The following is a 13407-nucleotide window of genomic DNA, read 5'->3' as shown; positions in this document are numbered from 1 at the left end:
GAAGTCTAACGACCGAGAAGGTTTAGTTTGTAATCATTGCAAACAAACAGGGCATGTTGTTGATAAGTGTTGGATGAAGTATCCTAATCTAAAACCAAAAGGGTTGCAGAAGAAAGAAGCCATAATGGCAACACTAGTCACGCAAGTTCCACAAGAATTCAAAGGACTAACGGAACCTAATCAAAATCTCTCTCTAATGGCAGGAGGCGTAGAAGAACTTATGGAGGACGATCCTAGGGAACGACTCTTCATGGTTAAGATGCAGGTTAAGACAACATTAATCGGTGTTGTTATTGACCCGGGAAGTCAGAAGAATTTACTTTCATATTCTTTTGTAGAAAAGTTGGGTTTGAAAACTTTGAAACATCCGAAACCCTATCCTTTAGGGTGGCTTCAAAAGGAAGGTGGTCTACAGGTTGCAGAGAAGTGCACGTTCAAGTTTGATTTTGATGAGTCATACATTGACGAGGTTACATGTGACGTGGTTCCATTGGATGTTTGTCAAGTTGTACTTGGTAGTCCTTACTTATGGAATCGAGATGCGGTTTTACATAGGAGGGAGCAGAAGTATACCTTTACCAAAGATGGGAGAACTTTTGTAATACGAGCTATTGACTCTCCTCTTGAGGGAGCAAGCTTGATTACAACCACTCAGGCTAAGCGGTTGGTGAATGCTAGTACAAATTTCATTCTCCTTGTGATCCGTTCTCTTGACGAGAATCCGAGTAGAGTTAGTTTGGAATACATTACCAAACAACAACAAGAAGACCTAAGAAGGTTAAGTATGTTTGAACCACCATTACTGGATGATGATGGAGATGACAAGATGATCTTGCCACATGTGGAAGACTTGTGGTTTGATAGAGAGGAATCACTCGAAGAAGATTGCATTATGGAGCGAAGAGCGACAAAGACACACCAGGAAGAGAATGAGACTTTCCTAAGTAGATGTCAAGGTCAAGTTCCCGGCAAGGAGAGATGGTTCAGCAGGGTGAAAGGAACTCACGATTTCCCTAACCTACAAATATAACTTTCACAGGAGTTCAAGTTCTTGAGGGGGCGCATGATACATGTGTATCTTCCTTTCCCTGGGAACTAGTGATCCTCAAGACGAATTGAGGATAGAATCCTATTTTAGGAAGGATTTCCTTGTTTAGGATAAATTCCTAGTTAGGGAAGAGTTTTGTTTTAAGCAATACTCTTAGTTTAGGTAATATACCTAGAAAAGGAAATAGTTCCTAGATGGTTTGAGAAACCAAACCGAAAGCTATAAGTAGAGATGTTTATCTCATAGCTAAGACATCTAGTTAGTGTGTTCTTGATATTGACGCACCTAGACACAGATACTAGGCACAGAATACCTAGGAGAAGCTTGGAACAGTACTTGTGCAAGCTAGCAAACAGTTTAAGGTTGATCCACTGTTTAGAGAGATTGTGAACGTAACAAAGAGAGAATTGTAATTGTTTTCTTGTTCATAATCTAGAGAAGATATTTTCTTCGAATTACTACTTGTGTTCTGTTTTCTAAGTTTCTCGTCTATTATTATTCTGAATTCTGCTTTCATAGTAATAGCTACCAAGGTATAGAGATCATACGTATCAACTGAGGTGACAAGGCTTGTGTTAATTTTGGATACTAATTGCTCTTCTAGAACATGTACATCTATGTACTCGGTACTAACTGATACAGCTAGATAGACACCATGAATATATAGTCATACTCAGCACTCAGTGATAAGGCTAGATAGAAACTTAATTAGACACTATGAACGTTTGATCCAGCGATCCAGGTCATATGATCAGATGATGTTTCAATTGAGCTACATTCAGTACAACCTCAATAGTTACTTGAGAGCCAGGTCGTTTCCCTGACACAGTACTGGTAACTGGAAATGTCCGAGTTTTGATTTACACGCAGAGATTATACCATAGTTCTCTCTGGATGCAAGCCTTTTTGCATATTCAGAGAGCTTAGTGGCTTACACTAATATGTACCATCATTTGTATGTAAGTTACAGAGATATCATCTCTACATCACTTTATTGAACACAAATAATCATATCACCAAACCCAAATTCTTTCATTTCAAATGATAAAAGCAGGAACAGCTTGCTAATAATTTCACATGATAAAAGTATGAACGGCTAGCTAATAATTTCACATGCAAAAATAAATATATTTCAAACTTGGTCAGTACCATAAAATATTGTGAGGCATTTCTTTTCTTTTTCTTCTGACTGTATCACAAGAAGAAATGCCATTAAACCACAAGCACACAAGACTAAGAAGCAATCTATAACTAAACTACTAAATAAAACATAAATAGCAACACAAGTAGGAGTTGGTCCATTCTTAGACAAACAAAACCTAACCGCTACTTGTATAGACTAAAACATTCATTACTTCAAACCCATCAGTGTTATTCTGGACCCTTGGACTCATCATGTTTTGAAGCTTCCTTAATCTCATTGTCAGCATCCTCGCCGATGTCTGAAGTCCACAAGGTCAAATTGTCTCGGAGAAGTTGCATAATCAATGTACTATCCTTGTATGATTCCTCACCCAAGGAATCCAATTCAGAAATGGCCTCATCAAATGCCTGCAGGATACAATTTTCAGCTCAATGATTAATACGAGGCAAAGATTATAGGCAACATTGAACGATATAAAACCAGACTTGTGGCCAAAGGCTTCAACCAAAAGGAAGTCCAGCTATAAATACCCGTACTCCTTGCCCAGAAAAAACGTTAGTTACTAGTACTCACTCCATCCTAAAGGTTTAGTACTAAAGAATGAAGTTAGGGCAAAAGAATGATGGCTACATATTGTTCCACTTCCATACAAGAAACTGGACCGACTTCATCAATCCCATCACATATAAATTCATGAGACAGAGTGCTTCCTTCCATCCAAGGAAGATGACAAAATTCTATGTGTGAACTCACGGAATTTCATGTATTATGGTGGTTGATAAAGTCAGTACAGTTGCCTTTAATGGGAACAAGTACACACTTTAACTTCAACCAGATGAGAGAAATACTGTGTTGGAAATTTAAACAAAACCTGATGAAAAAAGAACTGCGATATGTAACATGTTCAAATGCGATCTAGATAATTCCGCCTGAAATATATACACATTACTGGCTTAACATTATATTTAAAATTTAAACTCTTAAGGAAGTCAACGACCCAAAATGTTGATAAGAAACTAACATGAAAACAAATGCTAGATGACATCAATTAGAAGGGCCCCTGCATTAGGAAGCCCTAATCTAAACCACACGGTCGAGATCTGAATCATGAACTGATCCATAAAAAACGACTTCACAATTCAGAACCAGTGGACTAAAAGCCATAGATAAACCTATACAATTTGCATAAGTACTTTATTGCACAAAAGAGCACATCGAAATGTTTGCAATTGCATAAAATAATGTTACAGTACCAACCAAACAACCAAGCAATTAGAAGAAGAAAACACATATCATCCACCTCCAGTGACTGTTATAAATATAATCATGGAGATGAATATAGTAATTAGTAAATGTCCAGATTCCTAGAGTAATGAAGCAGTGGTAGGCATCTACATAGTTAACAAGAAGAAGAATATACAGATGAATAATTAACAATACTAGCTTAAGTGAGAAAACACAACTAACGTGCAAAACAATTTCACCCAAGTACCCAACCTACAAACATCTAGAGAAATAATTGTATTTAAGATAAAAACACATCAAGAAAACTAACCTGCTTAGCTAGAGTGCAAGCACGATCTGGTGAGTTTAGGATTTCGTAGTAGAACACTGAGAAGTTAAGAGCAAGTCCAAGCCTTATTGGGTGAGTGGGACTCAATTCAGCCAAAGCAATATCCTACACCAGAAAAAAAAGAACAAGATCAGAACCACATTAAAAATAAAAAAAAAATAAAAAAGGCAGATCCCGCTTTAGATAAAGTTTTAAAGAAGTTTCTTCACCTGAGCAGACTTATAAGCCAACAATGTACTCTCAGCAGCTTCTTTCCTGTCACTACCTGATTTAAACTCAGCCAAATACCTGTGATAATCACCCTTCATCTTAAGGTAAAAAACCTTAGATTCAGCAGCAGTTGATGAAGGAATAAGATGGGAATCCAAAAGCCCTAAAATCCCTTGACAAATCTTATGAAGTTCAGATTCAATCTTTCCCCTATACTCTTTAATAATAGAAACATGATCTTCATTCCCACGGCTTTCTTCCTTCTGTTCAATACTTGAAATAATCCTCCATGAAGCTCTCCTAGCTCCAATCACATTCTTATAAGCAACAGACAACAAGTTCCGTTCCTCAACTGTTAATTCCTGTACATTAACAGTTTTGGCAACGTTTTCCATAAACTCAACCATCTCTTCATATCGTTCAGCTTGTTCAGCTAATTTAGCCAAATACACATTTTCCTCTCGTGATGTAGACATCTTAGTTAGCTAGACTGCTAATAAAATCACAAAAAAAAAAAAAAAAAAAAATTAGATCTCCGATCACAAAAATCGAATTAATTTGATTTGCCCTAATTTTATTTATTATTTGAACAATATAAACAAGATAACAGATCTGATCAAGATGAACATATATATGAAAATGAAATCAAAACGAAAATCAGAAACAAAGAAGGATGAACAGAAGATGATACCTCGGAAGAAGGCGTTTGTTTTCCTTTTCTCTTGAGAATCGCAAAGGGGAGAAAAAAAATTGAGAGTCCGGAATAAAGACCTCCCCTCCACTGCCTTAAAAAGCTCGCCTTCGGGGTTACTATGATTGGTTGTCCAATTCCATATTCAACTCTAACCCTGCCACGTAGGGTTGACCCGTAAACTCAAAAGAGTCCGTGTTTGTGACACGGAATTTTGTCAACTGCATTGTTGTTTTAAGATATATCGCATCCCGTGTACATTGAATAATTTTGTTGCTCAAGGGACGGGGCATATTGCCTGGTCGAGGAGGTTGGGAACAATTGGCCAAAATGAGGGTGCGAGGGAATATCTGGTGGGTGCATGGGTATATCTTCTGTTGATTATGACTCAGGAAGTGTCTTGGGTGCTTCCACAAGAGCTAAAAATAGGGGAATAATTGGGAGTTACTGGATAATTGATCGTAATTAAGTCCAAATGTTTTGCTGTACAATGCCCCTAAGACAGGAGATATTTTTTTTGTTGATTTGTTAATAGAGTTAATTTCTGGTATGTTCCATAACAGAAGATGTATTGTTTTCGGAATTTCGGAAATCCAATTCTGGAATACATATGCAGCATGCAGAAAAACGGCAACATCATTTTATGGAAATCCACTTCTGGAATACATATGCAGCATGCAGGAAAACAGCAACAATGGAGTCTGGACTTCCTTCGTGCGTGTCTGATGCTGTCATGGCTAATTCTAGTTGTGTGGTTGTGGGTCACTAATAAATACATAAACTGACTTTTCTAGGAAAAGAAAATTAGAAAAACTAAAAAGTCCATTCCAACTTCATCATTCTCTAGGAATTGGCCATTGGATTTCGGCAAAAGACAACCAAATAAGAGCTGTCCTCCCTGGCGCAGAGAAATGAGTGGATGTCCAATAAAAACCTAAAGGCTCTTAGCTGCATTCTTCATGATGTGGTGACCGCTAAGGAGAATGCTGCACTGTTATGTGAGGTGGCCTAGAACAGATTGATTGTCCATAATATAAAACCACTTTACTCAACATTAGAACTTGAGTATTTCAAACAAACTATAAACTAACAAAAATAAAAAGCTTCTATGACACATTGTGGTTGAAATAGTAAGACCACGGACCAACTCAACAGAAACATTAGGGAACTTTCAAATCCTATTTTTTCCTTCCATTTTTTTGTTCTTCTAAACAAACCCCAGCACATTCTTCAATCTTAACAAAATTCTTCGAACCACAGACGCTCTCATCCCACCCTAATCAGCTGTTCACAGCTACATAGTGCACACATCTCTAATAAGAAAACAAACCAAAATCTAAAACCTGGAAAGACTAGAGGCTTCCAAAGCATTTTAGGTTTAGGTTGGCTTCCTCATATTTCTTCCAGCACGAATTACTTCATCCACTAGCAGCAACTGGGAAGCAATTACAGGCCTGCCATGCACCACAAAAGTATTAAGAAAGCATAATCACATTCATACTGCTAGAAAGAGAGATAGTTTAAACTCTACATACCCTGAGTTTATGATTTGGCGCTTCACGGAGTAGTTGTCGAAAATACCCTCCATCTGTGGGTCAATTGGTTCTCCAGTATGCAGGTTCAAGCCCACAACATTTCCCTTGTCATGCTCCCCCTGAAAAAAATCATCAAATTGCTCTAAGTCCACTATTAACTATTTATATATTTATATGACTACTAAAACGCATAGCAATTTCATACAACAGAAAATAAGTTACCGTGAGAGAAATGATGACATCCTGAGTATCAAGACCTGAGTTCTCTGCTAGAGTCTTGGGCACTACAAGCAGGGCATCAGCAAATGCCTCAACTCCAAGTTGTGCACGCTGCTCCAAATTGAAAGAATGAAAGTTGGTTAGATGGATAAAAACCTATGAAATAAATTTCATTTGCTGAGGATGTTACCGGAGTAAGAAATATTACCCCTTGAACAGTTTTCTTGACCTCATTGACTAGGTACTGTCTGGCTGCAACCTCAAAAGCTCCAGCACCCTAGATCATTAGGACAATTACAAACATTAACACACAAAAAAAACTGCATTACAGTTGTAAACATCATATGGCCACCCTTACAGTAGATTAGTAAAGTTTACAGACAGAATCTTGGGTGAGAGAAGTTTTAAGTACTAATGCATATAAATGTTCAAGAATCAAGTAGAAAGCATACCAGTATAACTGCTTCATCCTCAATCGTGTTCTTGACTGCTCTCAAACCATCTCTAACAGCATCCTTGATTTGAGCAATCGTATGGTCATTAGGACCTGCAACAAAAGATGTAATCATGAGGATGGGGTTTTTATGAATTTATTTACATAAATAAAACAGCTTGTATCATATTCTAGTTCACAGCCAAAGTTGGCATGCAGGAAAATAATTATTATCTTACGTAAACCGGGAAATGAAAGACAATCACATGAACTGAAGCGCCAGCCGTAGATGTTTGATTTCCTCAAAACTAATAAACTAATGAATATGAAGAAACTGAATGGCTAATTCTATTTACAGGATGAAGTCCAGTAGTGTGAGAAGAAAATTGTACCTTTGATTAAGATGGTACAAGAGTGAGGGTTCTTCACATTTTCCACGAAAGTGTACTTCTCTTCTCCAAGAACATGCTCATACACAAGTCCTGCCCAACCAAGACAATCTTCTGTAAGATCATCAACGGAATTAACAGCCTCTCCTCCACAAGCCAAAACCAATCGCTCCATATTTCTTCTCTTTGCTCTTCGGAGGCCCACTATCTACAATACAAGAGTTAGGTTGCAGATGATTAAGGCAAAGCAACATGATAGTGAACAATTTTCTTTATTAATTTTCACAATTGAAGCGAACATTTCTTTCCAATATGGTGGCGTCACCACAAGCCAATATATGACGAGCATAATAATTTCATATGGAATTTTGACAAGAGAAGTAACTCACCCCTGCTCTAGCAAGAAGGTCCAGCGAAGGTGGATCAATTCCCTTCTGATTGATGACAACAAAGTTTTTGTCTGTTCCTGAGCAAAGCTGGAAACAATCCAAAGAATAAAGCAATGAGATATTCAGTCCGAGATGGATCAAGATACTAGGTTGCCAAGTTGGCCCTTCAGCCATGATTCCAATATTTCCTAGTTCATACAATAACTGAGCTCTAAGGCTCCTATAAACAATTATTTTGCAGGTGCCAAAAACATGTATCTGGATCATACCTTTTCCTTTAGTTCAATGATTTTTTTCACTCTCTCGTCAACTTGACGTCTTTCAGCAGCAACCATGGCCTCTCTCTGCTCTGCGTTCGAGTAAAAGAAACCTGCATTTACTTCACTGCAAAATAAAAATAACATTTTGGCATGAATGTTAATGGCTTTATACACCAATGACAAACAAAAAGAAAGATTGAATCTCAATCAATATATGAAACTGAAAAAGAACAAAAGCTGAAAGGTGTCTGAAAACAGCATGGCAGCACTACTTATGCTTTGACTGTATCACACGACAACTAGAAATAAATATTGTAATGAAAAAGTGATAGTAGCACTTCTACAGAAACAGAGGGAGTATAAACCAAGATTAGAGCTATATTTTGCTTCAAGAAATTAATGTTCAAGAATTACCTTTTCTCATACTCCAAAGAAACATTACATGTTAGGATGTAACAGTTCTCTGCCCGCCGTTTCATATCTGGATGCCTAGACCCGTGATCGAGGACAAGACCCTCAACCTACATAAAAAGCACAAAAGTTCCAGCTTACAAGTAACATTTGAAGAAAAAAAAAGACATAGTTCAGACTGCATGGGATCTCTTCTTGGTTATTGAAAATGCAGTAAAAAAGTTGTTTTTTACAAAAATAAATTTGAGTGTTTGGTAACTTCAGCAATTAGGATTGATGGTCCATGTAGGTTGATATTTTGAAGCCTATTGATGTAATGACCAAACCGGTGCCCGTTATGACTTGTAAAACTGATAAGCAATAACTATGAACCAATCCACTAGCATTCAAATTGGTCTATTTTACTGGGATTCCAAAAGGTGTAGGCCATGGTGGTATCCCGTTAATGCATATGCATTTTGTGTAAGTAATGTGTGATTAACATCGATGCTGTGAAGTCAAATTCCACCGATCAATAATGTTGATGAATTAGTCTGTACATAACTAAAGAGAAGTTTCAGACATACCAAACGTGTGTCAACATCAAACTTATGGCGCATGTGCATGATTTCTACCATAAACAAATCGATAGGTTCTTCGGGCTTGCGAATGCAGAGCACCTGTTTGCATCGAAACAAGGACAATATATCAGGCAACCGAATCAACGAATAAGAACATCAGCCAAATTAATAAAAGAAACCAAACAATCTCTGGTGAAAGCTTGCATTAATAAATAGAGTCACCAACATAAGATACAGAAATTATACAAGTGAAATATCTAAAAAAAAGTCCGGAAATTAGATATCGATGACGTTTGAACTATTACCCCAATGGGAAAAGTACTATACAAGATAATGAACAGTGCCAGATCATGAAATAAATAAAAGAAAAAAGATAGTACTACAAGAAGAAGAGATGTTTATCAAGGGAAATTGGGAATAAATAAGAAATATAAGAGAGAAAGGTAATTCAACATGAAAGTGCAAGAGTACTGACCCCATTAACAATGATCTCAGTTAATTGATCTGCCATTGACTCGTACAACTACAAAAGAAAGAAAGACAAGCATAAGTAACAGAAAGTAACAGCATACAAGAAAAGGTGCATAAGATGCTAATCAGAAGACCTAAAACATAAAAATGAAATATACCTTGGTCCTCAAAGTTGTTCTCGCAACCATTTTCAGAATTTCTTTATCAGGTTCATCGCCCATTACCACGGGAGTCTTAAATTTCTCTAGAAATTGAAGGGTGGCTCTCTTGGCAATGTCAAATCCATCAACCAGAACACGCGGATGCATCCCTGGAAGAAGCAATGGTTCAATAAAAATCATAAAAAGAGAAACTACAGCTGAAATATCTTCTACGGAGGCATTAGACGGGTATGAACAAATAATAATTTTCCACCCAACCACTATCGACTATTCGATAATTGATATTTCAAGACAGACAATAAATTGCAAACTAATTAAAACACACAGCAGAACAATCAAAGTAGCACATTCAACTAAATAACTTTCTTGAAAATAGTGACTTATAAAACAAGATATTCTTAAGCATGCTATACTTACCTTCATCAATGTAACGTTCAGACTGCTTCATCAGTTCACCAATGAAAACCACTGTAGATGTTGTACCATCTCCACTGATATCATCTTGTGCAACAGCAGTTCTTGCAATCATAATTGCTGTAGGATTTTGAATTTGCTGGAAGCAACAAAACACATCATCATCAGAATTCTACTAAACATGTAACCCATAAATATCTAAAATGTGATAAACAACTCTACCAATTCCAAAAATATTATTTCAAACCCTAACTTCGGGCAGTTCCAATTCTTCTTATATCATAAAGCCACTGTTGTAAATCCTACTGAAACTAACACTAGAGAAAAACTCACTTCACAACTCAATAACTACAAAACCCTGCGTTAAACCTAAAAATCTCAAAGTTGTCTAAAGTTAGGGTTTGGCGTTAACAAGATCAAACCAATCAAGAAATCACAAAAATACAAAATAAACAGCTCGAAGTTGAGATCTCTTACCATATCTTTCAAAAGAGTGTTCCCATCTTTAGTGAGTTTGATATCTCCACTTCCACCAACAAGCCTGAAAGAAAATACATAGATTAGGAAAAAAAAACTGAAAAACATAAAGGAAAAAGAAGAATGAAACTTACATTTTAATGGTTCCTTTAGGACCGAGGTTGGTTTTAAGAACATCCTGTAAACCCTTAGCGGCATTGATGTTCATATGAAGTGCTGCAGATTTGTTAATAACTTCAGCATTTGGATTCAAAAGTTTTATAGACATCTTTTCTTTTGATTACTTCGATTTGATCAACTGAGATCTAATAATAGTGAGATAGAAGTGAGCCCTAAGATAAAAGTAGAGAAGTGTTAAAATGGAGTTTAGCAGCGTTTAGTTATGAGAACAAAAATTCCCTTTCACTCCGAGAGAGAGAGAGAGAGTTGAAGAGGGTTTTTAGGGCTTTCGCGATTACAGTGTTTAAACTTTAAACTAGGTTCTGGCCCAGAACCTTTCCACATGATGTACATCTTTACCCTTCTGTGGCAAATCTTAAATTGGCATTTGTGAGAGCAAGTCTGGGACTGGTACATCAGAAGATTTGTTCGTTTACCATCAACAGTGGAATTGGCAAACCATTAGAACTGATGGATAAACTCCGGGTTAAAAGGTTTTCGACTCAATCTGAGACGATCGATATCATCTGCACTGATTGGCTCACATTGAGTCGAGGCTCAGTTCTAATAGAGCCGTGCTCGTCCCAGATTGATCTGGTTGGTCGTAGGTGAGCCGGAAACGGCTAGTTTCATCCAACGGTTACCACTTCCCTCTCTATAAATTCAGATGATTTCAACTCCAAAATCACACCTTCTTCATATATAAATTATTCATACTTCCACTTCAATTTTCATCATTCAATTTCAAAAAATGACTATCAGAGTTCATGGTCCTAGGTTTTCTCTAGAAGAAGATTCAACAATGTGCACAACTTATGTTATCCAAATAAGAGATAATATCCACAATGTTACTAATTTTGCGCAAATGACTTTTTGGCAGCAAGTTTTTGCAATGTTCGTTGCAGAAACGAGGAACCTGGGAAACCGTGATGTTACTCTATTGTGTGCTCGTTTTCAATCAATTAGTCATTATGTCAACCAATTTCTTGGTGATCTACAACGATGTGGCAACAAATTAATGGGAGACCTTTTCAGTTTTTAGCTTGTTTCAATATGTTTAGAGTTCTTCACAAGTTCAAACCCTTCTGCCTTCAAGATGCTCCACCAGTCGCTCCATAAAGGAAGATGTTTTATTACCTTGTTTTTATAATTTAGTAATTAATAATATGATTTCAGGTGAATTTCCTCTGATGTGGTTAAAAGATGAATCGAGCTCTCTTCCTAGAGATTCTGGCCCCACCAAAACATATTCGGAGCAATAGGAATCTTTGGTTTTTTTGCACCACTTTTTGATTTATTTACGCCCCGGATTTTGGTATTCTAAATATATCGATCCAACCTTCTTCCAAACCGTATTTTCTCTTTCACCCCCTTCTTTCTTCTTCATTCTCTCAGTTTATCTGCTTTAAAATGAAACAACACAATCTAATGTTATGTTTTGTTTTATTTTGCAGGTATCGATTTGAAATCATCGAAAAGGAAACTATTAACGACGGAAGAGAAAAATCAATAACCTAACTGAAACCCGATTTCCTCTGACGATAACATCGGTTTACTTCAAACTATAATCTCTATTAATATGATAACCAAGAATCACAACGGTCGAAGGTGGTGCAGTTGTCATGCCTTAGCCATCTATATCAAGAGATCAAATCCGTTATGATTGATATTTATGTTTCAAAAACATAATAAATTTGGGTAAAAACAAATAGTAATATCTAGGGATCAAGTTATTATTGGTGTTTTCATGTTCTGAAGGAAACCGTATATTGTTGGTTTTTTGATAACCTTATCGGTTCGATCCCAGAGATTTTTTGTTAAATCTATTTCGCTGTTTTTTTATATTAGGGTTAGGAATTTTTAAGTCGAAGCAAGCATAGGCTAGGTTTTTGTGATTTAATACATAAGTTAACCTTCTTTTTATCTCTGCAGGTACAAACCGAAATTCCGATATATTAAAAATGACATACGGTAAGATATAACTTTGAACCAGTACTTTTGGATTGATTATGATGAGTATATACGGTTTTTTATAAACCTATGTTTACATTCTTTATCCAGTCGTGTTGTTTCATTATAGTATGAATTCAAAGCACTATAATTTCCCACGTTTTCAGGGTGCTTTGCAGGGGGCTGGCATGTAGAGATGTTTACAAAATTATGAAAGTAAAATGCCTAAATAGCGTAGGATGTTTCTTGGGGCGTAAACACGGGTATGCTTTTGGCACTCAATGTTCCTCTTATTATTTGTTTTTATGTATACTCTAATACGTACACATCACTTAAACCAGCGTACTTAATATAAAATTCTAATTCACGATGAGTTCATAGGATTTTTAATGACTATAATTGCATAATCTCCAAGTAGATGTAGTATGAAAATCACGTCCATTACGTACATGGTATATTTACTATCATTTAAGCATGGTATGAATGTTAGAAGCAGACAAATGGCAATCATATCTCAGTGGGTGTATACAATTTCTCATTGAATATATTTGGCATGGTTCTGATTCTTTAACCTTTTATTGGTAATTATAATCACCATTAGGTGTAGGGGCTAGCGAAGAGGTGCTATAACCTCCAATTTTATTTTGATATTCCTAAGTTTTAGCAGTTTCATATTTGCAGTATTATCAGTTTGCCATGTTGTTAAATATGTAACAAACAATTGACCAGTTGAGTAGACGAGATTGAGACATCGAGCAAACCTTTTGTTGTGTTTTTGTGATGCTTATTCTTTGCGGCCATTTATCATGCTTTATCATTTGAATTACAATCTCTTTGTTTTCAGGTAATGGGCACTCTAACAAATATTCAATAACATCATGTGGTCGTAAACGTATTCGAGATGCAGCTTCTT

At 36.5% G+C, this 13407-nt stretch overlaps 2 protein-coding genes and 1 long non-coding RNA gene across 4 annotated transcripts; 1 reads left to right on the top strand and 2 right to left on the bottom strand.

Moving 5' to 3' along the window:
• Positions 1-2126: 2126 nt before the first annotated feature.
• LOC113275615 (14-3-3-like protein) lies at positions 2127-4791 on the bottom strand. Of its 2 annotated transcripts, none has more exons than XM_026525151.1 (4): positions 4667-4791; positions 3975-4468; positions 3748-3870; positions 2127-2599 (listed from the first exon to the last, which is right to left on the bottom strand). In XM_026525151.1, the coding sequence occupies exons 2-4, from the start codon at positions 4449-4451 to the stop codon at positions 2420-2422; spliced, it is 780 nt and encodes a 259-aa protein (XP_026380936.1). In that variant the 5' UTR covers positions 4452-4468; positions 4667-4791; the 3' UTR covers positions 2127-2419. The 2 variants fall into 2 exon arrangements, with proteins under 2 accessions (XP_026380936.1, XP_026380937.1); XM_026525152.1 differs by having other exon boundaries at positions 3975-4465; positions 4667-4782.
• Positions 4792-5688: 897 nt separating this feature from the next.
• On the bottom strand, positions 5689-10818 carry LOC113275614 (T-complex protein 1 subunit zeta 1-like). The gene is made up of 15 exons (XM_026525150.1): positions 10520-10818; positions 10386-10449; positions 9912-10047; positions 9492-9643; positions 9338-9385; positions 8869-8961; positions 8306-8412; positions 7901-8015; positions 7632-7718; positions 7246-7450; positions 6873-6967; positions 6629-6697; positions 6424-6531; positions 6202-6320; positions 5689-6120 (listed from the first exon to the last, which is right to left on the bottom strand). Exons 1-15 carry the CDS (start codon positions 10651-10653, stop codon positions 6045-6047), a joined length of 1608 nt encoding a protein of 535 aa, XP_026380935.1. The 5' UTR covers positions 10654-10818; the 3' UTR covers positions 5689-6044.
• A 1225-nt stretch (positions 10819-12043) lies between these two features.
• On the top strand, positions 12044-12760 carry LOC113275616. Its single transcript, XR_003323687.1, has 3 exons — positions 12044-12242; positions 12477-12515; positions 12662-12760. It is a non-coding gene; the product is annotated as an uncharacterized LOC113275616 (long non-coding RNA).
• Positions 12761-13407: the final 647 nt, after the last annotated feature.

Source organism: Papaver somniferum, chromosome 4, assembly GCF_003573695.1.
Source record: "Papaver somniferum cultivar HN1 chromosome 4, ASM357369v1, whole genome shotgun sequence".
NCBI lineage: Eukaryota > Viridiplantae > Streptophyta > Magnoliopsida > Ranunculales > Papaveraceae > Papaver > Papaver somniferum.
Note: the sequence above shows the minus strand (reverse complement) of the source record. Positions and strands in the feature narration are given on the sequence as shown.

What these genes read in the sequence shown, in the direction of transcription:
- LOC113275615 (XM_026525151.1), bottom strand. Translation starts at nt 4,451, where the DNA reads ATGTCTACATCACGAGAGGAAAATGTGTATTTGGCTAAATTAGCTGAA. An exon ending in TGGCTTATAAGTCTGCTCAG is followed by an intron (nt 3,871 to 3,974) that starts GTGAAGAAACTT and finishes TTTCTGGTGTAG; the next exon opens with GATATTGCTTTGGCTGAATT. An exon ending in CTTGCACTCTAGCTAAGCAG is followed by an intron (nt 2,600 to 3,747) that starts GTTAGTTTTCTT and finishes TGTATCCTGCAG; the next exon opens with GCATTTGATGAGGCCATTTC.
- LOC113275614 (XM_026525150.1), bottom strand. Translation starts at nt 10,653, where the DNA reads ATGTCTATAAAACTTTTGAATCCAAATGCTGAAGTTATTAACAAATCT. An exon ending in ACACTCTTTTGAAAGATATG is followed by an intron (nt 10,048 to 10,385) that starts GTAAGAGATCTC and finishes TGTTGCTTCCAG; the next exon opens with CAAATTCAAAATCCTACAGC. An exon ending in AGGATGAAGCAGTTATACTG is followed by an intron (nt 6,698 to 6,872) that starts GTATGCTTTCTA and finishes CTAATGATCTAG; the next exon opens with GGTGCTGGAGCTTTTGAGGT.